The following is a 26,739-nucleotide window of genomic DNA, read 5'->3' as shown; positions in this document are numbered from 1 at the left end:
TAATTCCTAAATTTCTGGGTCATTGAGCTTTCTTGGTTCCTTGGACTTAGATATGTTTCATAAACTCTAGTTACCTTTCTCTCCTGGCATCTCTGGATGACTGGTTTTAGGACACATACCCCTTTTTTCTTTTCCTATTGCTGCCACCACACACTGCAGATCCTAAGTGGGTTGTCTTTTTTTAAGAAATTCTTTTAAAGAAAGAAGTATGCTAAAATAAACTACTTTCCATTGAATGACTAAATTGGACTAAATTACTATATAGTTCAAGTTCTCTGGGTTTAAAATAGTATCTACCTCAATTTTCCCCATTTTTGTGGTGCTCAGGTGCAGTAGTACCTGAAGATCCTAGATCTGCCTATGCAATCAATTTTGGCTTTTCAGTCTTAAGGAAATGACTTACTTCTTGACAATAAGTTAGTAAATTCCTCTTTCTGTTACTCTTCTGTTTCCCATACTGTAAAATGAGTTGGATTGGAACAGGGCTTCTTAAACTTTTTCCATTGTCAACCCCTTTTTGCTTGAAAAAATTTTAAGTGATCCTGCTCATATAGATATGTAAAATAGGTATACAAATCAGACATTTACTGCTAATAAATCATAAAAAAATTTATTTTTTAAAACAATCCTTTGGCATAAATATAATTTTACCATTTATTAAAAATGAAAGCAAATTTGCATACTAATAAGATGAATCTTATTTATTTTCACATAAAAATTAAATCTTGGTGGAATATTTGATACCTTTTACTGTTAACAAATTTTTCATGACCTCTGCAGTCAGTTACACAACCCCATAATTTAAGAAGCTTTGAACTAGATAATTTTTGAGGTCCTTTTCTAGGAATAAAGAGAATAAGCCCATTTAGAGGTAAGGAACACTTATAGTGGCCCAGTCAATCAACAAATGTTTATATAGGGTCTGCTACTTGTTCAGCACTTAGGCATTTTAGGACAGTATTCAACATGGTAATTTATGGTCTACTTGGGAAGATAAATTAGATAATTAGCATGTGTCAAGCATGGAACAATTCAGTACCAAGCTATCTGGTTCTAGCAAATACAAAAGAATGGAGGGAACAATGAGGTCTGTATTAGTCCTTGCAGGCTTCCTAGGCAGATTGTAGAAAGAACAAAGAATAATGAACCTAAATAGCTTTGTGAACCAGAACGGATTTATAAATGTCGACCATCATTATGATAAGATCCTTGGATATGTGTGGGGAAGAAGGGGTAAGGAGATGTGTCATATTTTATCTTGCTATTTCCCCCAGTCCCCTACAATTCCCTTCAGACATTTTGAAGTTAATAAACATTTCTTAAATTGAATTGATTTTTAACGATTTCAATTCTCTGCTCCCTTTTGATTAGGGAAGTTTCAGTCCGCCTCCTACTCCTTCTTACCCCCCTCTTTATCCTCTTTTCCAGGGTGTGCTGATCTGGTAATCCTTGGGAGATTAGGAGATGGGGAAAGGAGGTGGGAGGAGGAATGGGGACAGTATTTCCCCTCTCTGAGTTTAGGTTTCCTCCTTTCTAAAATTAGGAGGTTGAATTAGATGGGTTAAGTGAGGAGAGCTGGCAGCAGCCCTAAGGTGATAAGAACCAGCCCCCTCTTCCCCCTACCCTCTACCGCCTACCCCCCAATTCCTTCTCCCTTTTCAGCTGGCTTCTAAAGTAGAAGGGAGGGAGTCTGTGGTTTACTCCGCCCCCCACCCGCTCGAGGTCCCACCCCCTTCATCCGTCCCCACCCTCTTGGAAGCCGTGGGGGGCGGGAAAAAGACCACAGGGCGTCCGGAGTTTTGCACCCAACTTTAGGGGACTGCAGAGCCTGGGTTGGAGAGTCGAGAATGGAACTGCGGGAGCTCTGCTTGGCTCTGCTGGCGCTGGGGGCGCTGACGGGCAGAGTCCGGGGTAAGTGACACTAGAAGGGCCTCGGGTTCCGAGGCTGTCCGGGGTTTGAGCAACCCCAGCTCCCTGCCCGGAAAGCTTGCCCAGTCCGTGAGAGCGCGAGGGGTTCGACCGAGACTTGTGCTGGTTCAGACTTCGGAACGAGTGATCCCGAGCTGTCGGGTGTTGTCCGCTGTGTGCAGCTTCTGCCTCACACCCCTGTCCCAATAGCGGATCCGTTGGGTGCCCATCCTTGGTGCAGGGACTTCTTACTCTGCAGCTCACCGGGGATATGTGGTTATTTGCCTGATGTCTTATTTCGGGTTTGCTCTAGGAACAGCTAGTGTCGCGTGTTTTCTCCCTTTCCCACTCTCTCTCCTTCTCCCCCCCTCCCCCCTCCACTTTCTCTCTCTTTCCCTCTCCCTCTCCTCTTTCTCCCTCTACCTCTCTCTCTCTTCCTCCCTCTCCCTCCACTATCAGTGGATACTGTAGGCTTGCTGTGCAGATGTTCAGGCAGAAGGCTAGTTAGAGCTATACAGCAGAGGTGGGTTTCCTCCTTCTTTAAGAGAGTCTTGGGAGCTGTCATCCTGATACAAATACAGGTAGGATGCTCCAATGGGGAATAGAACTTAAAAGAGTCTCTAGGACTCTTTGTTTTCTTTTTTTTGGTCTAACTCTTTTGTCCCTAAATCTTGCTGCTGTAGATCTCAGGCCACCCCCTCTTTGGGTTACAAGCAGACAGCTCCATTTACATCCCCACCTGGGAGGCAGGAAGGGTCCCTTCAGTCAACCTGGGTGAGATATAGTCTGGCTAGTGAATCCACAGGGATACACATGGGCATTTTTTTTTGAGAGGAATGGGAAGCTGAGGTGTTGGAGAGGGCTTCAGTTGCTACTTTTTGGAATTTTCCTTCTTGGGGAGGCTGAAAATATTGGTGTGGGTCAAAACAACCCAGAGCTATCTGAATATTGTTCTCTGGGGATTTTTTTAAATTATTAAGAGATTTACATGCTCAGGGGACTGCGAAGTTGAATATTTTAATCAACTAAAAAAGATCTACTGCATGCAAAGTGCAGTGAGTCCATTCCTAGTTACTGTGGGGAGAGAAATAATAAGAAATAGTAGGGTATAAGACAAAGGCAGACAACTGTAACACACAATATTAGAGCATATATTTATTAGGGAGTTAAAACACAAAGTACTGTGTGAAGATAAAGTGGATATTACCCAAGAGGGCATTATTGCCCAAGAAGGAAGTTGTCTGGAAGGCTGTTTGGAGGAGGCATTTGACTTGTATTGCTGAGGCTATTAGTAATTATAGATGACATTTACATACATGTTTTAAGGTTTGAAATGATTATTTATAAATGTCAAATATAATAATGTATAGTTTCTAAATTATTTGTAATTTATAAACTATTGTAAAAGTCATTCACTTTCCCACTTCTACTGACTACAATATTATTGTCCCATAAAAATCAGGTAAACAAACTGGCTAAATATAGAATCTCAAAATTCAGATGTCCAAAACAATTCATTTTATTTTTCTTCCAGTATACCTTTCCCAAACATTTTTGTTTGGATTCATTAGCCTTCCCATCATTCATAAATAATTGAATAGGTCTCCTTCTTTCTATATTGCTACCAACCTAGTTTATTATTCCCTTGGACAATTGCAGTAATCTGATAATTGGTTAACCTAGCTCATGTATCTTCCCACTCTAGTTCCTTGTCCCTACAGATGCTAAAGTGATTTTTCTAAGATTTAGGCATGACAGTGTCAATCCAGTGCTCAATAAACTCCCCTGACTTCCTATTATGTCCAGATCAACTATAAAATCCTTTAGTATTTATAGTTCTTCACAGTCTAACTCCTCCCCACCTTTCCATTCTTCTTGGCTTCTCATCCTCTATATATACTTTACAACCCAGCTATACCATTCTATTTACTCTTTCTCACATCCAATATTTCTGCAGACTTTATATCTTTGGACTGACATTCTTCAAGCCTCTAATGCTCTTCCTCTTCAAGTCTCAGAATCCCTGCCTCCCTTCAAAACACAGTTCAAGCTCTCCATTAATAGATGTTCTTTTCTAGGCCTCACAGATACTGGAACCTTTGCTTTTAAGTTTCCCTTTTCCATTCATTTTCTGTGTATCTTGCCTTTACCTATTTTTGTATCTGGTGTCTCTTCCCTTAGAATATCAGTTCCTTGATAGTTGTTGGAGCTGTTTCTGTTTTTGTATCTGTATTGCTTTGTTCAGTACCTGGCCCTGTAAGTGATAAATAAATGCTTGACTAATTAAATTTATTGCCTTGTCATTATTTTGTTCCTTCATTTTCCTTCACATTACACTTCTAATCGATTGCCACATCTTGTCATTTCTACTTTCACAATATCTCTCACTTCCAGTCATTTTTCTCTGCTCCCAGGACCATAATCCTAGGCTCCTATCACCTCTTACTTGAACTATTATTGAACTAATAGTCTCATAATCATTACTCTTGTTTCCTCTTTTCCCTCTTTATTTTATCTTCTACACCAAAGCTTCTTAAACTGTGGATTGCAACCCTCATATGAAGTCACATAACTTAATAGGAGTTTTTGCAAAATTATGATTTATTATCAATAAATATTTGGCTTGTATACCTATTTTATATGCCTACTATCCTGGGGTTGCATACAAATTTTTCAGGTGAAAAGGTAGGTCACGAATGGAAAAAGTTTAAGAAGTCCTACTCTATATAACTGCCACAATGACATTCCCCAAATGTAAAACTGGTGTGTCACTACCTTACTCAATAAATTCCAGTGGCTTCCTATTGTCTCTAAGATCAAACATAAACTCCTTTGTTTAGTTTGGAAGCCCTTAACAATCTGTCCCTAATTTAACTTTCCAGTCTTTGTATTCAATCCCACATGCTACAGTCCAACCACTTTTCTGTTTCCCCACATTTGACAATTCATTTTTTATCTCTTGATCTGTTCTGATGCCTGAAATGCATCCCCACATCACCTCTACATCAGAATCTCTTGTTTCTTTCAAAAGTCTGTTTAAATGGCATTGTCATTTAAAGCCTTTCCTGATACCCACTTTTCCCCTAGTGCCTTTATCCCATAAAATTTATCTTCTATTTATTATATATATGTACATATCTTGCATATATATGTATTTATTTAAAATGACTAAGTCTTCCTATCTCATTCATCCTAGAAGTATAAGGGCTATTCACATACCTTGTCCTATTCTAATTAACATGAGAATTCTGATGACAATTATCCCTTCTACATTGTGACTTATCCATTGAGGTTGTGATATATTGTGTGTTGGCATAAGAAATTAAACAGGGATTTTTTTGGGAGCTTTTTGGAAGTCATAGCCAATATGTGAAGGCCAGCAAATGACACCGAAAAAGTTTTAGAAACTCAGAAATGCATAAAATATATGTTTAGTATTCCATATTTTGAATTAAAATTAAAATTAAAATTAAAATTTAATTCAATTCAATTAAAAATAAAACTAAAAGACATATGTTGTCTTTTAATACCATAACAATTCACTTCTTCTCTGGTATGGAGGGCTAAAAAATTTTACATGAATTTTCTCGACTGTGGGGGGATAGGTGCTGTTCCCCTAACCCCTGAGATGTGGAAGGGATATTTGGGCTAATTTGTCCCTCTTTAGGCAATCTGATAGCTCAGTCCTCTCCTATGAAGGAGTTCACTATATTAATGCTGAGAACTTCATGCAGATACACCACTGGCTCAGCCTATTACAACTCAAAAATGCCAAGCTCAAAAGATCCATCATTTTTCAGTCTCTGCAGTAACATAGATTATGGGAGTATGTTACCCCACACTTGTACATGTCATCTCTCTCACGAGACTACAAGATCCTTGAGGGCAAGAACTGTTTTATTTTTGTCACCTTAGCACCTTTGCTAAGTCAGCACTTAATGATTTTTGATTGCTTGATTTCCTGGTAAGACTAAATTGTGGGTATGTGGAGCTGTTTAAGAGCTCTGGTTGACATATAATCAGCTGTTGAAGAGTCCCTTTCTCATGAACAGTGAGTTGTAAATTCAAGGAGCCTTCTTTGATGACCCCTTTTTATGAACTTTTGGAGGATCCCAGAATACATACAGGCCTTGTGGAAGGAGTGGCAAAGAATGTGCTAAGCCATTAGCATCCTATTCTTGAATCCTTTAGCCTCTCAGAAACTTACCTAAATCAGGTACTACCGTAGTACTGATTGAAAGATAATAGAGTAGAGTGTTTCCAATTGCAGAATAGATTCTCTGTTCAATGTTGGGACCTGGTAATCTAATGTTGAATTGGTCTTAGATTGAGGAGTTAGTTGCTTTCTCTGCCTTCAGAGTAGATCTAGGATGAGAAGAGCCAGAAGTTTCTTAGAGTTTCTGCAGCAGGGCTAAGCTTAGGCCCATTGGTGTTCTGGTAAATGTTTAACAACCAACTCTGAAAAAAAAGTGCATTGCCCTTTTAAATATTATTTACATTAATAACATTTTCGCCATCACTTTCTTGTTTAGACAATCAACAAAACAGTAAATCAAGCCCCAGCTTATGTTATTTGCTAATTTCCAAGGTACAAATATTTATGCTGAAAATATAACAATGGTTCTTACACACCACCAGTTAGGTAGGCACTGGTAGGCTACCTTAGGCCTCAGAGCTCTTTAGATTTGAGTTTGTTATGGTCAGGTCAACCAAATAATAACTCAAAGTATTAATTAAACCCAGAACTGATCTGAAATCTTAGGGACAAAGAGGATTTAGGTCTGGCTTTGAATTCCTAGAGATTCTGTTACCTTGTAGATCAAAGAGGTCTGATCATAACTGGGGGGAGGGAAGAAAAAGGGGATAGGAAAGAGATGAGATATTTAAGTTTCATAGAGAAGGTAGGATGAGAGTCACACTCTATTAAAAGAATTATTTGTATGACCGTGGACATTTAACTTCCCTGGGTCTTGAATGATTTATCTGAATAATGGAGTAGATGACCTTTAAACTTCTTATCCAGTGAGAAAAGCAGGGCAAATATTGTACTATTATTCTTCATTGTTATTCAATCTTTTCAATTATGTGTGCTGTTTCTTATAGCACAATAACATTCCATTACATTCATGTACCACAATTTTTTAGTTATTTCCCAGTTGATGGACATCTAATTTGCTCACAATTTTTTGCTATCACAAAAGGTGTTGATATAAAATTTTGGCATATATGGAGTCTTTATTTTTGTTAGTAACTTCCTTGGGGTATATGACAGCCATGGAATCTCTGGATCAAAGGACATGGACATTTTAGTTTCTTCTATAACTCCAAATTGCTTTTCACAGTAGTTTTATTAATTCACAACTCTAGGGATAATGCTCATAATGCATTATGCCTGTATTTCCATTCCCATCTTTATCAATTGACTGTATATAAGGCAAAACCTTGGAATTAACTAATATGCTTCTTTTAAAAAATTATTATTATTATTGTTATTGTGAGGCAGTTAGAATTAAGTGACTTATTTTGGGTCACACAGCTAACAAGTGTTAAGTGTTTGAGGCTGGATTTGAAGTCAGGTGTTCCTGACTTCAGAGCTGGTTCACTATCCACAACACCATCTAGTAGCCCCCAAAATAAGCTTCTTAAAGTATCTTGCAAATCAATGGTAAAATAAGCTTATATTTACTATTACCTGATTTACATGGAGTTTTTCCATGAACATTGCTTATTCTTGTGAATAAGCACAGATGTGGTTCACATCTTCATCGAACTTAATGTCTAAGAATAAATCATGGGATTTAGAGCTTAAAGAGACTTTTAAGATTACTTAATTCAGTTCCATCATTTTACAGATGGGGAAATAGGAGCTTCTAGAGTTATTCAATTCTAGACATCCTAGGGAGAGATAGTATATCTTAAATATGTCAGAGATGATTTCTCCAATAAAGATGGTGTCCAGACTAGAACTATGGGCTTTCCAGGGAACAACCATTGCTACAATTCTTGATGTCACTATGAAGGTCATCACCTCTCTCTCCTGGGGTTATGATAGGTAAGGATTCCCTTCTCCAGTCTCTGAGAAGGGAGGGGCGCTGGGGACAGATGTCAAAGAAAAGTGTGAGGAAATGAGTAGATGAGGAAGTCTGTCCTTGCCTTTGGACTTTTCCAATTGAAATTCCCTCTTCTCTAACTTTTCACCCTACCTAGGGCCTCCACTTATCACCCATACTCAGCTGTGCTTATCCTCTCGCTCTTGTTTTCAGAAAAAGCCAGGAAGAGTACCCACAAAAACCACAGCTCATGAATCAGCAGACAGATAATTATCAACGGGAAAGAGAGTGGACAGTTTCAGGGATAAGCCATTCAAACCACACAGAGCTGGTGGTTTTTCATTCCATCTTCCCTCTTTTGAAACTTGGCCAGTTTTCTTATTGGGCAGATGGCGGAGTTCAAGACACCAGGGAAAAAGAGGGATAGACTGGAAAATGACACAGTTGGACTCTCCTAGCTTTACCATGCCAGCCAAATTTATATTTTAGATTCCCAGGTTAAATTTTGTAAAAACTATCTCTTCCCTCCTTGTCTGTAATACTTCTAGAAATGTCCTCATCACAACCCTCCCTCCTTCCCAAACACTTTTTTTAAAATAGGTAATTGGGGTTTAGTGACTTATTCAGTATCGCACATCCAGTAAGCATCTGAGGTTAGATTTAAACTCATCCTCCTTACTCCAGGGCTGGTGCTTTATGCACTGTGCAATCTAGCTGCCTCCTTTAATGTGTCCTGGAACAAATAGTGCCTAAGAGACAGTATGGTACAATGGAAAGGATACTGAAAGATCAGTATTTGAATCAGAGTTTACTTTCTTAATACTTGGGTGCCTTTGGCCAAATCACTTCACCCTTCTCAGTTTCCCCATCTGTAAAATGATGGGATTGAATTAAGTAATCTTAAAAGTCTCTTCAAGTTCTAAATCCCATGGCCTATTATTAGACATTAAGTTCGATGAAGATGTGAATCACATCTGACTTAAAATTTGTATCTCTTCAGCACTTATCACAACACTGTACACAGTAAACTCTTAAATATTGATTAGATAATCATTACATAGAACAGAGGTGTCGTCTGAGCCATAAGACCATTGCCAAGGCCAAACTAAGTTAAAATATAAAAATACAATGTAACACAGATAATGTTAATTTGTAGCTTATAAAGTTAATATACACCCCCTAGGAGTATGTTTCTATTTGATACTATTACTAGTAGAACATGGTGGGAGCAGTTAGGTGGCACAGGGTTAAAGTACTAGTCCTGAAATCAGGAGTACTTGAGTTCAAATTCAGCCTGAGACAATGATAAGCTGTATGATCTTACACAAGTCACTTAACCTGTTTGCCTCAGTTTCCTCATGTGTAAAATGATCTGGAAAAGAAAATGGCAAACCACTCCACTATCATTATCAAGAAAACTCCAGATGAAGTCACAAAGCGTCAGGTACAACTGAACAGCAACAAGAAGTAGAGCAGAGTGGTAGTAATCCAGACTCTACCACTTACTATCAGTATGCTTGAGCATTTAATTTTTAACTTCTCTGGCTTCTGTTACCTCATCCAAAAGAGGGGGTTGGACTACTTGGTCTCTGGAGCTCTTTCCAGCTTTAAATCTATGATCCATCCAATCCCATCCTAGTTACTCAAAATAGGGAATTTGTACCTCTGCTACCCATGATTTAATGCATTTATTTTATTTCAAGATTGATTTTGTGTGTAGTAAGGAAAATCTTGACCATCAAAGTGATCAATCCATTGGAATGATTTGCTAAAGCCATCTGGTCTAGATAGTTTGGGCTTTTATTTAACTAAAGGCAGGTGGCTATGCTGGAACTCTCTTGAGATCCACTTTTGGGATTCTAAGATTCCCAGGTGGGCTGATGCATTTGGACTATTAACAGGCTCTTTCATAGGTTTTCAAGGGTTAAATAGCTAGAGATTTAAGTATATTGAAGACTCTCCTGTTCTCTCTTCCTGGGAACAATTAGGAGTTAGTAGTCAAAGGCAGTGAGTCATACTCTTCTGGGCCAGATGAATCTAAGAAAAAAAATGTTATTTTGAGACTAAGGTTTCTAAAAAAAATAAAAATAAATTTGGCTCTAAGAGCTTCATTTCCAAACAAATGCCTGGGCAAAAAGAGGCAGAATGGATCACTTCCGACAACATTGCTATATACCACATAGACGTGAAATCAGGTCAGGAGGTGAAATAGCTACAGAAATGAAAAGCTAGGTTTGGAGGGAGGTCATCAGCAGGACAAAGCTGGGTTAGGGGAAACCCTGAAGAACTGCCCAGGACTTGGTGGTAACTTAGATGTTGTTTTGTAGTTTTATCAGCAATTTCTTTGTTCATTAAAGACTTTCTCCTATGGGAATCAGAATGGATCTAACCAAAAGAAAAAAAAAAAACAACTCTGTTCTTTGAGGACTTGTCTTATTAAATTTTTAAAGGACTGGTAATTACCAGCCTTTCAAAGGACTGTAGCCACACCGACTCACATATATACTTGGAAGGGACTGTGATTTGCATTGTCAGAAAAGAGAAAATAGTGGGTCTCTAGAAAAAAATTAACTATTTACTGGAACTTGACATGAGAGTGGATAGAATACCTGGTCTGAAGTCAGGAAGACTCAACTAAAGATCAAATCTAGCTTCAGACATTTACCAGCTTTGTGACCTCAGAAAAGTCACTTAACCTTGATTGCCTCGGTTTCCTCATCTATAAAATAATCTGGAGAAGAAAAATGGCAAACTGCTCCATTATCTCTGCCAAGAAAACCCCAAATGGGGTCATAAAGAGTTGAACATGACTGAACACAACATCTGGATGGTCAGAATTCCCTAAAAAACAGTCACATCAAGCTGTGCTGAAGCATGTAAATAATGTAGGCAATAGGGTGGGACAAGTATTGATAACATTTCCCAGGACTTTAGGAAAATTTGAATTCATAGTATTCTAAGCCATTTAGGAGAAGTAACTACAAGGCTGCAGAACAATAATTAGCAGAGGGCAACAAGAACATTAGGACAGCAGAGACAGCACCATCCCAATATTTGCTTGCATTCTACAAAGCTAGGCAAAGTTGTTCTCATTATTAACTTTTCACTGTCAATTTCATCAGAGTGAAGCTGGAAGAGAGCTTAAAAACTACCTAATCCAAACTTTTCATTTTACAGAAAAGGAAACTAAAGTCTAGACAAGACTTGTTCAAACTCTTATAGGTAGTAAGTAGACTATATTACCTTCTTTCTTTCTTATTTCTTTTTATTTTTTTCCAAATATATAGAAACAAAATTTTAAACTTTAAAAAAAAAATCTACCTCCTTTCCTTTCTTCCCCTCATCCTTCTTGAAAAGGCAAGCAATTTGATATAGATTAGACGTGTGCAGTCATGTAAAATATTTCCCTCTTAGCCATATTAATTGCTTTGTTTCTCAAAAAAAAAAAAAAAAAGAAATTAAAGGTGACAAGGACAATGGCAATTTCTGACCATATTGAACATAATAGTGCCTACTATAGGCACTATATAGATATTTATTCCCTTTCCCCCAAACTTTTTGAGCTAAAACATCACTCCCTGGTCATCACTTAGCTATGTATTTTGTTTCTCCTATTAGAAAGAGAGCTCCTAACAGACAGGGATAGTCTTTGAAGTTTTTATTTGTAGTTTGTCACATAGTAAGTACTTAATGAAGACTCATTCATTCATTAATTTCCAATAAACCTCCTTATGGAGGAAACCAACTACTTCCCAAGATAACCTATTTATCTTTTGGACATTTCTATTGATTGTGAAGATTTTCCTTGCCATAAATTGAAACCTGCCTCTCTTCAAGTACTATCTTTTGACCTAAATCTACCCTTTGGGGACAATCCTAGGAAACAGGAACCATTATGATTCTGGTCACACAGAAGATCCACAGAGGGGAAAACATCATTTAGTTCAAATAACCCTGGACCAGAGATCAGAAGATACATGTTTTGAGCTCCTTCTTCACTACTCTCTAGTATGATCATGGAAAGTTACTTAATCTGAGCCTCAGATTTCCCATCTGTATAATGGGGATCATAGTAGCTTTCCTACTGAGTAAAATGAGACTCAAAGGTCAATTAATGTCTGTCAGTCTGGGATTAATCAGTTAGTCTGACATGGCTCATTCTCATCATTGGCTCATTGGGCCAAGTGATTATAATGGAAAATCATTCATATCCTGACCTATCATTCATCTCCACAGGAAGTGACCTGTCCAGGGTTAGTGGTTGAGCTGGGATCCAATCCAAGAATTGGGCCAGCTGCTTCCCTGGTCCCCTCTTTGGCAAACCATAACAAAGATTACTGTTGTATTACAGTGTAATCTTTCAAAAACAAAACAAAAGAAAACAACAACTCTGCATCACTTCCCCTTAAATGACTTTCAGTGCCAACTTGGCTTACCTATAGATGACAGTGAGTGTGTTCTATCATAGAAGGGCTGACTTTTTACATCCTGTCATATTGGGACAAAGTGTCTTGCAAAATATTCATTTATGCATTTTTGCCTTATACTAGATCCCTTCCTTCTCTTCTATTTTCTCTTCATTTCATGTTTTTTTAATTCCAACTAGTAAATCATTTGTGTTTGATTAGCCACAGCCTTATTAGTAGGAATACTTTTTGGTAATATTGTTGGAATCATATAGTTCCTCTCTCCTTATTGGTCTTCTCTTTGCAAAAATCTATTTTTTCTCTGGCTTCATTTACTTTCCTATGCTAGACTTCCTCACCAAAACCTTGTGATATGGATGAGAAATCTGATCTTTCTATCTTTGGAGAAGTCAGCCAATTAATAAACATTTATTAAGTGCCTTTGATGTACCAGGTATTGTACTAGCCCTGGGGATATAAAGAAAGATATGATAGTCCCTATATTTTAGGAGTTCTCAGTATAGTGGGAAACACAACACATAAACATGTGCTAACAAGATATACACAGGATTAATTGGAAATAATCAACAGAAGGAAGAATTTATGGGGACCAGGAATGGCTTCCTGTAGAAATGGGATTGTAAGGAAGCAAGGATTCCCCTATGTTTTTCTAGGATTTATCATCTTATTATTATTATTTTTTTGTTACTTAAAAAAAATTTTTTTGATAACTTTTCATTGACAGTACATATGCATGGGTAATTTTTTTACATTATCCCTTGCACTCACTTCTATTCTGACTTTTCCTTTCCCTTCCTCCACCCCCTCCCCTAGATGGCAGGCAGTCTTATACATGTTAAATATGTTATAGTATATCTATGTGTACAGAACCTAACAGTTCTCTTGTTGCACAGGAAGAATTGGATTCAGAAGGTAAAAATAACCTGAGAAGGAGAACAAAAATGCAAACAATTCACACTCATTTCCCAGTATTCTTTCTCTGGGTGTAGCTGATTCTGTCCATCATTGATCACTTGGAACTGAATTAGATCTTCTCTTTGTTGAAGATATCCACTTCCATCAGACTACATCTCTAGAACCTATGTTGAAAACCTCCTCAATAGCCTTGTGGCAGTGAAAAGGAAAATTTCAATTTTCCTGGCTCATTGATTCAGACCAAGCTTTGGAGTTTGAGACTCTCCAAAAGAGGGTTTAACAGAAAAACTCCATCTTGCTTCTTTTCCTGGGGCTGATTTGTCAGAGGAGAGGGGACAATCAAAAGGAAAAAGGCTTTTCAAGTTGTTCATTCAAATGAGGTTCCTGGGAAGAGATGCCAGTCTTTGGTAGGGGTGAGGCAGGGCCCTAAAGTGCAAAAGGAGGAATATGAATGGGTGGAACTGGGAAACAAAGCCTTCCACACATTTTAGAGAAAGAAATCTCTGAGGAAAGAGTTTATTGAATCATCGTGGGCTCTGGCCCAGAGATTCTTCATGAATTAACAATTCTCAGCTGAAAGAGAGAGCAATTCCTAGGCATTTAAAAATGCTCACTTCTACCCTCTTGGAATCAGAGCAGAGTTTGGAAAAGCTTAGTTTAGATATTCTTAATAATAATAATATCTGACATTTATACAGCGATTTAAAATTTGCAAAGTACTTTACATGTATTATCTCATTTGATTCTCATAACAACCCAGTGAAATAAATGCTATTGTTATTATTTCCCCCTTTTCTAAATGGGTAAACTGAGGCTGAGAAAAGTTAAATGATAAACTTGTGTCAGAGATAGAATTTGAATGCAGGGCTTCTTAACTTGATATTTCAAACCCTGATATACTTTCTCTTAGTGTCAGAACTTAAAGGTAAAATGAAGGGAAACATTTAGTTTTCTTTTAGTGACATAAGATAAATTCATGATTAATTTTAAGAGAATGGAGGAACTACTGGCATAACTCCTCAAAAATGGAGACTAAGCCAATCTCAAGAAATCTGCTTGAAATGTATAAACCAAAAGATGGGGAAAATAATTACTCATGTTTATCCTAAAACTGGTCAGTCCCAAGGATAGATTAGGGACTTGGCAATAAGTGCTTTTGTACGAATTTTGGCCCCACCCTTTGTGCCCCTGTATCCTCCTAACTATTGCTACATCCTCCTGTGGTATTCCTACATACAGGTTTTCATAAAAACTTCCATTAGGGGAGTAGAAAAGGAGGCAGGGACCTCAGCTAGATTTAGCCCATTCCTTTCTGTACCCTGTGCCTAAGGACAAGGGGTGGGTGGAGGTGTTTATTTCCACAGCTGGCTAAAGGTAAAGTAGGAGGAGGGTGGGGAAAGTGACCACATGAGTCAAAGTCAGTTGACCAGACGCTGTTGGCTGGACAAGCCTGGTTTCAGACTTCTTGTCTTGTATGGACATGTACTCTTATGTTTTTGTTTTCTGACTATTATGTATAATTATGTATTTGAGGGTAAGTGTAATCTCTGGGTCTGCTACTATCATAGATAAGAATGTTTACTTCTGGATGGTTTAAGAACTGTGCTATAGGTAGCTAGGTAGTACATTTAAATGTAGCACTAGTCCTGGAATCAGGAAGACTTGAATTCAAAAGCAGCATCAAATACTTGTTAGCTGTGTGCAATTCACTTAACAAACTCTCTGCTTGACTCAGTTTCTTCAACTATAAAACAGATGATAATAGCATTTACTTATCACGGTTTTTATATTGATCAAGATCTCTTAAGTTTAATCTGCATTATTAACATTTTAGTCTTCATTTTCTTAAATCTAGATAATTAAAATAATAAATCTGTAATTTGAAATTTGCTCATTTTCATTATATCAATGCTTATGCTGAAAATTTAAGAATTGGATTCAGCAGCTTCAGCACATTCTTGCCTCTATACTTTGTATCCTTTTACAAAGAGTAGAAAATTGTTTGTTTTTTTAACCAGAAGGAATAATGCTATTGGCCATGTGACTGATTGCCCTTAAAAATGAGTCAAACCGTTTGAAGGTTTGAGCTATATTTGAGGGAGCAGAAGGCATTCTGCTCTTCAGTCAGGCATGGATAGATATAGTGAATCAATGACTAGACACAGGAAACAGCTTGTATGAATATGACTCTGGTGGCAGAGAACTGACTTTGGTTTTAAGAAAGAATTAGCTCTGACAAGTGAGAAGTGAATTGCAGAGAGGATTAGACTCTGAAAGCTGAGTAACCTGTCTAGTAGAAGGGCTATTGTTGTTTGTCCTTCCTAAAGAAATCGAATGACATCATGAGGATGATTCTCTCTTTTTTTAGTTCAAGCTTTTTATTTTCAAAACATATGCACGGATAATTTTTCAATATTAACCCTTACTAATTCTTGTGTTCCAATTTTCCCCTTCTTTCCCCCCTCCCTAGATGGCAAGTAATCTATGTTAAACATGGTAAAAATATATGTTAAATCCAATATATGCATACATATTTATACAATTATTGTGCTGCACAAGAAAAATCAAATCAAAAAGAAAAAAGAAAATAAAATGCAAGCAAATAACAACAAAAAGCATGAAAATGCTATGTTGCGTTCCACATTCAGTTCCTACAGTCCTCTCTCTGGGTATAGATGGCTCTCTTTATCACAAGATTATCAGAACTGGCCTCAATCATCTCACTGTTGCAAAGAGCCACATCCATCAGAATTGATCATCATATAATATTGATATTATTGTGTACAGTGATCTCCTGGTACTGTTCATATCTCTCAGCATCATGTAAGTCTCTCTAGGCCTTTCTGAAATCATCCTGCTGGTCATTTCTTACAGAACAATAATATTCCATAACATTCATATACCATAACTTATTCAGCCATTCTCCAACTGACGGGCATCTACTCAGTTTCCAGTTTCTTGTCACACAAAAAGGGCTGCCACAAACATTTTTGCACATGGGGGTATGAGGGTGATTCTTGACTAGCACATGGATTGTATTTGCATGAAGCAAAGTAGCACAAAGTTGTCAGCCTTTCTGTCTCCTCCAGAGTCCAGTGGCAAGACAAAGGTGAAGATAATCTGGCAATGGCTCAGGATGCAATGGTGACCTTTCTAAATTAAGGTCTTTTCCAGGTCTTAGTCTATCTGAAGCTACTCCCATTTAATGACTATCAGTTAGGTAAGAATTAAGACAAAAGACTGCCCAACTTTCCTCCAGAGTCATCATTGTCCAGTAGCAAGACTAGAAGAGCTGTACCCAAGGGAAAACTTCATGAAGACTCCATAAGGGGAGAAAAGACATTGAGATCCTGTTGTAGTAGGGACTTTAATTACCTTGACTACCTGTATTCCTTAAATATATGCCTCATTGCCATTATGCTCAGTAACCATTTTTCTGATGTATATACATGGGAAAGTGCGTCACAAATTTATTGGGGACAAAAGAGAGAAAGGGATATTTTGTAGTTATTGTTCTCACTATGCCTTCTGAATAAATGCCTTTGCTTTGATCTAATTGCACCTGTTTAGGGGGAAGTAAACAATGGGGGCTAAAGACCTATAGCAGTAAACACAGACTATATAGCCCTTAGAACTTGAATTAACTGCCTTTTAGCAGACTCAATATACTAGATTGAAAGTTGTGTTGGAGTGCATAGGGAATACTTTTAATACAGATACAGCACCATAGGCCTTTCTCTGAGAAATATGACAACAACTCATAAACTGCAATTTCATTTATGGAATAGAAAATCATAGACTTAGATGTTGGAGGTCAGAGATAGGGGTCTGGGCTCCCTAAACTGGCAATGGAGTGTCAAATCTTAGTCACAGAGTATTTTAGTTAGGAAGAGACCATCTGACCACAATATAATTTAGCCCTCATTCTTCACCTTACAGATAAGGGAACTAAGGCCCATGTAGCAGAACTGACTTGCTCCAGAGCATGTGACTAGTTAATAGAATTCAGTTCTCCTTGGTAAGCTTTCTATTCCACCTCCCTTCTAATGTTTGGAAATGTGCTCATGTGTGTGAAGAGGCATTTTATAATTTTCTGGTAAAATGGACAGCGAGACTATCTTTTCAGCCCAAGAACTATAGGAGACACTGGGAAAACACGTTGACATCCAGGAAAATTCCTCCCAAGTGGGAGGCTAAAGGGCTACTTAGGAAACAGCTTAAATAACCAGTCACAGAAAGTTGGCTATGAAAAGTAGTTGGCCCTGATAATATGCATCTCTGAGTACTGCATTGGGAACCGGAGAAAAATCTAAATAAATCTCCTTAAAAAAGAAAAAAAAGAAGGTTTACTTGGAAGAAGCTGGTTTGATTTAACACACTAATTAAGAAAGCACAATGCTAGTCACTTCTTATACAAATCTAGATATGACATAGATACTACTCCCAAGGAATTTACAATATATATTAGAGATGACAAGGGAAGATTGGGTACACAGATAACTTTGCTTTGAAGGAGATCAAGATAAATTCAGGGTAGAGATCCAGGTAAAGCACTATGAGAATTTGGAAGTGGGAGAGATCTATCAGAGAAGTTGATCTAAGCTGAGGAAGAGGGATTTCCTGAAAAAGCCAACTCTTAAGTACCTTTGCCCTTCAGCTTAGTATTTCCAGTCCTAATTTGGCTGTCCCACTCCTTTCCCCTATCATCAATGTTTCTCTGGTTTCTGGAGAGCATTACGGTGACATCTAATCTTGGAATAGTAGAGCCAAATCCTAGAATTTATTCCTTATTCCTTTGCCCTTAGGAAAAGGAAAGGGAGGATGTTTGAGAGGTTTCCAGGAGGTCCTCCTTTTCCCCTCCGGCTTGGCCTCCTGTTTTCCTCAGCCTTAGGCTTTTAGGGTCTATTGGAAAGAGCAGGTTTTAGGCGGTAGCATAAATAGGCAGGTGCAAATAGTGCAGCTGCATTGGGTGTGTCACCACTTGGAATGTAGAGGAATTAGCAGTAAAAATAACAATTTCAAGTTTCGATTTTTCATTTAAAAAATGCTTTGCTGTATATTTTGTTTGGTTCCCAGAACAGTTCTGTGTGGTAGGCAGGACAACTTTATTTTTATTTATTTATTATTCTGACTTTGCCTCCATTGGGAACTTTGATCTGGAGACTCATTAGCAACTTAGAGTCTTCCTGGGACAGAAATACTGTCTCTTTTTTGTGGGCACACAAAGTGAATGAGGCAGGTCTTGAACCTAAATCTTGACTTCAAAGATGGCTGTTTCTATACACTATGCTGTGCTGACCACAGCTATAACACCAGGTATTATCCCCATTTTTATAATGGAAACTGAGGTCCAATGTCAAGATCATAAAACTAGTAAATGATATATGGAGACAAGACTTCCACCTAGGTGTTCTGATCCCACATCTGAACTTCTTTCTACCATACCACACATCAGTTCATCTCTTTATGCCTTGGTTTCTTCATCCATAAAATGAAGGGGTTGGGCCAGATGGGCTTAAAGGATTTAGCTCTAAGTCCTGTTTGAAAGGATTTTATTTCCTCTCTTTTTGTATTTCTGTTCATTCATTACCTCCCCCTACTCTTGTGATTATTATAGGTCTGCGTTGTACATAGTGTTGCTTTGTTATTATTCAGTTATTTTTAATTGTGTCCAATTCTTTGTGAACCCATTAGGCGTTTTCTTGGCAAAGATTTCCATCTCAAGGTCTTTCCCCTCCCCGCCCCCCCCCCGAGGCAATTGGGGTTAAGTGACTTGCTCAGGGTCATACAGCTAAGACGATTCTGAGTCCAGATTTTAAACTCAGGTTTTACTGATTTCAGGGCTGGTGCTCTCTCCACTGTACCACAGGCAAGGGATGTGTGTGTATGTGTGTGTGTGTGTGTGTGTGTGTGTGTGTGTGTATGTGAAGAGAAGGAGAGAATGATTTGTATCTCTGGAAATTCAAATATAATGAAACAGGTCATAATTACATATGTTGCCCCAACTAATCTCTAATCCCTTTATATCTTTTTTTTTTTTTCCAGGAGCCAATGTCTGCACCACCCGGGGGGTGAGTTCCTGCCAGCAGTGCCTTGCTGTGAGCCCTCTATGTGCCTGGTGCTCAGATGAGGTAAGCAGCAGGCATCTCCCCACCTACCTGCTTAATTAGTTCTTCTTTCAGGAGCTGTCTAGGAGCTTCCCATGGTATAGAAGATTAGGGAGACTTCTGTTTATTGCTGATGTGGAAGAAAATGGAAGCTCGATTTAAGGAATGGACTTTCTCAGTCCTTATAGCTTCCTGGGACAACTACTAATAGAACCTAGGAACCAGACACTGCACACTACCTCACTCTACCTGGATACCCTGGTATTGCCTACAAATGGGCAGTGGTCCCTTTCTCTCCTTGGTGACCTTCTTTTGGGAATGGAATTATGGGGAAAAATAAAAGAATGACATGGGATTCTATAAGGAGGAAGAGAATATAAAGTAGCATTTAGAGGTGGATCTGCTTGTCCCTAGAAATCTCAAGAATGAATAATGCATAGAGAAGAAGAAATTTTCCTCAAGAGTTAGGAAGATGCTTATTCTGAAAGAAATTTTGGGTCAAAACTTTTGATTCTGTTGCTTGGAGTGGTGAGAAGATTAGCTATGTCTACGCATGGGTTCTCTAGTTTGTAATAGCCCAGAATATGAATATTTCTGAGGGCATGAATGTTTCTTTAGGACTGGGGCACAGAGACTCTGTCTTGATAAGAAGAGGCTAATTAACAATTCCTGCTAATCCAGCAATACATAAGGCTTGTGATGTAGGTTGATGGGATTCTGACACATTTTTTTTTTTTTTTAATGGTGAAGTACAAGTGCTAGAAAATAAACTAGGTCTGTCACCAGAAGATTAGAATTCTGATTCTAGCATTCAGTACAATGCTTGGCATATAGTAGGTGCTTAATGCTTCTTTACTGATTGAAATGTTTACTGACTGATTTTGGTATTCACTCTTATGTGACCTGAGATAATGTTTTTTTGTCATTATCTTCATCTCAAAACTGAAGGCCAAGACTAATGGTTCCCTAAAGCCTCTTCCAGTCTATACTCTTTTGAATTTATCCCCAGAAGGAGCTTTCCGTCTTCTCTCCAAGAACTGGAGCTGTCCCCATCCCAGTTACATCCTCAGGACAAGACTTTCTGACCACTTAACCCAGACTTATTGCCTCCTTTTTTCTTCATCCCAGAGCTACTTTCTGATGTGCAAGTGGTAACCGATCTCTTCTGAGAGTTTCCAGAATAGGAAATCTTATTAGGTCTGATCAGGGAGCCAGAGAAGGGAATATGTACTTATCCTAGAGCAATAGGACAACTGGGTCAGCAGGACTTGGCTTTGCCCTCTGTTTTGGCCTCAATGTTTCTCTGCACGAGTCCTTTTCTGAGATATAACTCATCTGGGCCACATTGTCTTAGATGAGCCAATGAAACATTTCTAGACGAGAGAAATGCTTTTCTCTTCATCCCTACCCTGCCCTACCCAGCCCATCTTACATTCCCCTGTGTCTCATATGGCCTTCCCATTTCCCATTTCAGTCTCCCTACTCCTCCTCTCTGAATTTCAACCTTTTTTTGGTTTTCTTTTGAAGATTTTACAATCTATTTTTCAAGCCCCTCCCACAACGGGATGGGAAAGAAGAAATAGGGAAGGAGAGATTTCAACCTGGATGGTAATTGGAGGAGGTGAAGTTTCGTGTTATAAACAACAATAATAGAAATCTGAGATCATTTCTTAAAGTCTGTTCTCTTCCCCTGCACCAAATTAGGGGGAAATAGAAATAGTTAAGGACCTAAGGAGCTTCTGAGTTCAAGAGTCACTTTAGCTGTATGACACTGGACAAAAACCTTAATTTTTCAGTGCTCCAGGAGGAAGAGGCAGAGAAAGCAGGACTTGCTTTGGTAGAGGAAGTTCTCTGACCCTTAGCTTCCATGGATCCATGAAATCACAAGTCTAGTCACTCTCCTTCAGGACTAAGCAGATCTAGGAAAAGAGCAGCATTATCCCCTTCTTGATCTCATCACTTCTACTGTTCTGAGTGGGTATGGTCCCTGTGTGTGGGGATTCCTGCTAAGGAAATGGGGGATGTGGCTCTTAGATAAAGGAACTATTTTTCAGGGATACCAATGTAGGACACCAAGAAAAGCCTGACAAATTTTGTGCTTGTGTTTAGGGAATGCTGAGTGCTGGTATTTTGTGAGTGGAAAATGAGGAGATGAGGATGTTTGCATGGAGGAGCCAATCAGGAAACCAGCTAAGAAATTCCCTTGGAAAGTGGAAATGGGAGAATTAGAAATTCTGTGGTTTAGGAAAAAAAATATGACTATTATTGAATAAAGAGAGGAGATGGGGAAAGGGATAGAAGGAAAAGGGGAAAAGAGAGGGGAAGGACACAAGAAGCCAGGTTTAATGGGAAATAAAATGTATCAATGGGTAATACTTGTGGGTAATAGTAGGGGTGATAGAAGAAGGAAAGAATACATTGTTTAGAGAGACGGGAAGCAGAAATCCAGAATTCTGTCCTGATAATTCTCTAAGCAGGAGGGCATATGCACAGGCAAAAGTCCCACAGAATGTATGGATGGGTACTTTCATTTATTTTTGCCATATGTACACCTATGTCCAGTCCACCAGGCTCATACAATTTGAGGTGTGGGATTTTTTCCCCCATTTATCTATTGAATTGCCCCTGTCCCTTTCAGTTGTGAAGAAGTGATCTTAAATTTCTAATATTATTGCTTATAACACAGAAACTTCACCCTCTCCAATTACCATCCAGATTGAAATCTCCTCTTCCCTATCTCTTCCTTCCCATCTCATTGTGGGAGGATCTTGAAAAATAGATTATAAAATCTTCAAAAGACACAAACTACTTTGGATTGAGGAAAGTGTATAAACCAGAGAAAATTAGGGATGAGCAATCCCTAGTGTTTGTATGTTATTGTTGGAATGTTTGAAGTACAATAAATGACCTTTCAGCCTTGCTGCTTTCCTTCCAACACCATCCCATCTAAGTTGAAACCTAGAAAAAGAAATATAAAATTTACCACATACCACATGAGGAGGAGAGCATATGTTAGATTGCCTTTGGGAAATTGCAAATTCCCTTTAGTGACTCTATGGAAACAAAGACCCATTTTTAAATACCACTATTCTACTGACCTTCCTTTAAGGCAATGAAACATACAATAATCTCTAAAGAATTAAAAACTAATATCACTCGGAAAGTAAAAAAGGGGTGCATGGTTGGCAGGAGCAAACTACAGAATACAACCAATGGGAAGAAGTAAAGGATGTATGCTGGGAAAAGAAACAGGCTACTCACAAGGCAAAGATAAGGGATGACTAGCTGCTTCCTGTTCTAAAGAAAGCCTTTGGCTGGGAGTCAGGAGACCTCATTTCAAGCTCATGCGTGGTTATTATATGAAATTAAATCAATTATTTGTGGGCTGCTAGGTAGTATAGTCTATAAAGAGCTAGGCCTGCATTCAGGAAAACCTGAGTTCAAATCTGCCCTTAAGACACTTGCTGTGTGATGCTGGGGAAGTCACTTAACTCTCTGCCTCAGTTTTCTCATCTGTAAAATGAACTGGAGAAGGAAATAGCAATCTGCTTCAGTGTCTTTACCAAGAAAATCCCATAGACTCTATAATCCACAAGATCATGAAGAGTTGGACATGATGATCAGCTGAACAATAAACTAGGATGCTTCTTTCAGCATTAATCTCATTTAGAGATGGGAAATATTATAGAGAGGCTAAGTCACCTAGTAACTGGGTTGCTAGATTTGAATTAAAGTCTTCAGCCTCCCAGCTAAAAGTTCTTTCTTTATAACATGTAGCAGGATGTTTTCATTTTTCTTTGTCATAGGTAGACCCATATCCAGTCCAACAAGCATATGCAACTTTAGGAGGGAGCTTTTTTCCCATCTTATTGAATGACTTAGAGGTCACTTTTCTAGCCTCCACATGATTTAATCATCTCATTGTATCCTGGTGGTGGTAGTAATTCTCTGGAGTATTATCCCTATTTTCCACCCCTTTCCTACTTCTCTTTTCTATTACTTTCTATTACTACTTCAATAGATATTTTCTATTAAAGTCTGAGTAGTTAAAAAAAATGACCTTTCTTTTTTTGGGGGTGGGGGGGGGGGGAAGAAAGTAATCAGGGTTAAGTGACTTGCACAGGATCACATAGCTAGTAAATGTCTGAGATTGGATTTGAACTCAGGTCCCCTTGACTCCAGAGCTGGTGTTCCATCTACTGCCTCAACTATCTGTCTCCAAAATGACTTTTCTAAGTAAGAAAACAGTTAGATGGTCTAGTGATTAGAATGCTAAATTTGGAGTCAAGAATTCCTTAGTTCAAAACCTCAAACACTAGCATTGTGACCCTAGAAAAGTAATTTAATTTCACTCAGCCTTAGGTTCCTCACTTGGAGAACTTAAATATGGGGCTGTTCTGAAGAATGAAGTCCCTTAACCTCTCTCAGCCTCATTTTCCTCATCTGTAAAATGGAGATAAGTAGCTAGATAGCATAGTGGATAAAGTATCTGGCCTGGAGTCAGGTGGATTCTTCTTGAATTCAAATCTGGTCTCAGAGACTTACTGTATGACCCTGGGCAAGTCACTTCACCCTGCTTGCCTCAGTTTCCTCATCTGTAAAATAAATTAAAGAAGCAAATGGCAAACTACTCCAGTGTCTCTGCCAAAAAAACCTCCAAATGAGGTCTGAAATGACTGAAAAATAACTGAATAACAAAAATGGAGATATCAGCTTTCCTTATTGAGGTGTTATGAGGATTAAATGAGTAACATTGTTTTCCCTGTTAGAATGTGAGTTCTTGGAAAGCAGGGGCCATATTTTTGCCTTTCTTCGCATCTCTAATACTTAGCAGAGTACCTGGCATATAGAAAGTAAGCTTTAATAAATACTGACTTGAGTCTACTGCTGCCTGTTTGGTCTAAGTGTTATCAATGGGTGCTGAGCTGAAGAGCAGCCTTGTGTAATTATAATCCTGACCCCTGACGTCAGTGATCATGAAAAAGAGTGATAAAGGGGTGGGAAACAGTTTTTATTTTTCAGTGTTTAGATCTCTGAGGAAATTCATAACAAACCATAAGGACCAGCAGTAGAGCCAAACACGTTGGCTCCACTTCCTTGAAAAACTATTACTTTTGGAAAGAGAAACTGGCTAATTCCTGGATAACTGTATTCTACACTGCTCCTTCTGGCCTTCTAACTCACAGCTTACTGTGACTTGATGTTCCCTGGTCTCTCCCTTCTCTACCCCTCTCCAGTAGGCAGCTGAAAAAAGCCTTTCCCATCTGCCCCCTGGTTCACCTATTTTTTGCCTTTTTTGGCATGAGACTCTCTCCCTTTAGGACCTTGTGGTCAGCTGGAGTCTTTGATAAGGTGGACATTTTTAAAAATAGAAACAGGGCTGAAAGAGGGGGGATAGAGGAAATTTGCTATCAGTTAGTCAGCAAGCATTTATTAAATGCTTACAGTGTGTCAGACACTGGGCTAAAGTTCTGGGAAATAAAGAAAAAAAAAAAAAACTAGTCTCTACCCTGATGGCGTTCACAATCTAATGAGGATGCTATGTGAAAACACCTATATATATTTAAGATAAATTAGAAAGAATTATCAAAAAGACTAGCAGTGAGAGGACCTGGAAAAAAGCCTCCTAAAGAAGGGAGATTTGAGCTGAGTCTTTGAGGAAAACAGGAATACCAAAAAGGCAGAGATGAGGAGGGAGAATATTTCAGGCCCCAAAAGCAGGGTCATTGAAAGGAGAATGTGTACCCAAAGCTGAAATAACCTCTGAAATATTCTCTCATGTCCTGGTTAGGGTCAGAGATAATGGAATTTAGAAGGGGGATTCTTCTTGTCTCATACATTAGGCATTCAGTGCTAGAGAGGGTATTTCCTTTTTTTTTTTAAACTCAATTTTATTTTCACTTCCAAATTCTTTCTCTCCTACTCCCCTCTCTGAAACACTCCCACTGAAAAGGCAAGAAAAAACAAAACCCATTACAACTATGTTTAGTTAAGGAAAATAAACTCCTTCATTTAGCCACATGGGAAAGGTATTTGAATTGGGGCCATTTTAGTTCCTGTTTCTCATGCCCCAGTGCTAACTATAATTCCCAGTCCTTTAAAAAAAAAACAAAACAAAACATTATTTTTATTTTCCCAAATACATGCAAAAATAGCTTTCAACATTCACCTGTAAAACCTTGTGTTTAAAATTTTTCTCCCTCTTTCTCCCTCTCCCCTCCTCCCCAAGACAGGAAGCAATCCAATATAAGTTAAACATGTTCAATTCTTCTAAACATATTTCCATATTCATCATGCTGAGCAAAAAAAAAAAAATCATACCAAAAGGGAAAAAAACACGAGAAAGAAAAAAAAAAAAAACAGACAAGCAAACAACAACAATAAAAAAAAGTGAAAATACTATGCTTTTATCCATATTCATTCTCCATGGTTCTCTCTCTGGATGTGGATGGCTTCAGTCCATTTATTCATTTAACACAAAACTTTTTAAAAAATATTTATTTCTATAGGATTTAAAGCATTTTAATCAAGCATATTTATGAAATAGGGAGTTCAAATATGATCACTTCCATTTTGTATGAGAAGGTGAGGTTAAAAATGTGCTAGAAATGCTAGAGATGAAAGAAGAAAAGGAAATGGAAAGAACAAGCAGGCAAAGAATGATCTCTTAGTTGCCAAATCTTCTTCCCTTTTCTCAATCCTCATTTTCCTTGACCTCTTTGCATTGATATTAATGATTGTCCTTTCCTCCTAGATACTCTTTTTTTCTTCAGATTTTTGGACCATCAGTCTTCTGTTTCTCCTTATATCTTTCTGAACACTTCTTGGTCTCCTTTGCTGGATCCTGTGGTCACATAGTAAATGGCAGACACACACACACACACACGCACACACACATACACATATGCTTATACACATACATATTTATTTATTTAATTCTAGCACTTTAACAATTACATTGCTCTTCTTCATTCTTGGAGCACTTGTTATGTACAACATGCTGTGTGAGGTGCACAAGGTAAAAAGTAGAAAGTTGAATAAGACCATATTTGCTTTCATGGACACAGAAATCCAGAGAAATAGATTTAGATCAGAAGTAAAATAGTCAAAGTTTTACATTTTTTTCTACATTTTGGCTTTGCAAAGTTCTATGGAAACAAAACACACTCCCAATTTCTTGCCATTGTTAACTAGAAGGAGGGGGAAGAGAATGTGAATGGGGGTTCATTGGGATCCTACATTCTATGGTGTGGTAATGAAACTGACTTTATAGTCAAAGGACATGGGGGGCAACTAGATGGTACAATGGATAGAGAACTGGCCCTGGAGCCA

At 38.2% G+C, this 26,739-nt stretch overlaps 1 protein-coding gene across 1 annotated transcript in view; it reads left to right on the top strand.

Annotated features, from left to right (window-relative positions):
* Positions 1-1,687: 1,687 nt before the first annotated feature.
* Positions 1,688-26,739, top strand: part of ITGB3 (integrin subunit beta 3) — a 69,187-nt gene continuing 44,135 nt past the window's right edge. The window contains exons 1-2 of the mRNA XM_023502477.2: positions 1,688-1,911; positions 19,346-19,431. Of these exons, the coding sequence (XP_023358245.1) occupies positions 1,848-1,911; positions 19,346-19,431 (150 nt within the window). The 5' untranslated portion in view covers positions 1,688-1,847. The remainder of the gene's footprint in view (positions 1,912-19,345; positions 19,432-26,739) is intronic.

Source organism: Sarcophilus harrisii, chromosome 4 (assembly GCF_902635505.1).
Source record: "Sarcophilus harrisii chromosome 4, mSarHar1.11, whole genome shotgun sequence".
NCBI lineage: Eukaryota > Metazoa > Chordata > Mammalia > Dasyuromorphia > Dasyuridae > Sarcophilus > Sarcophilus harrisii.
This window is presented reverse-complemented; position numbering and strand designations above follow the sequence as displayed.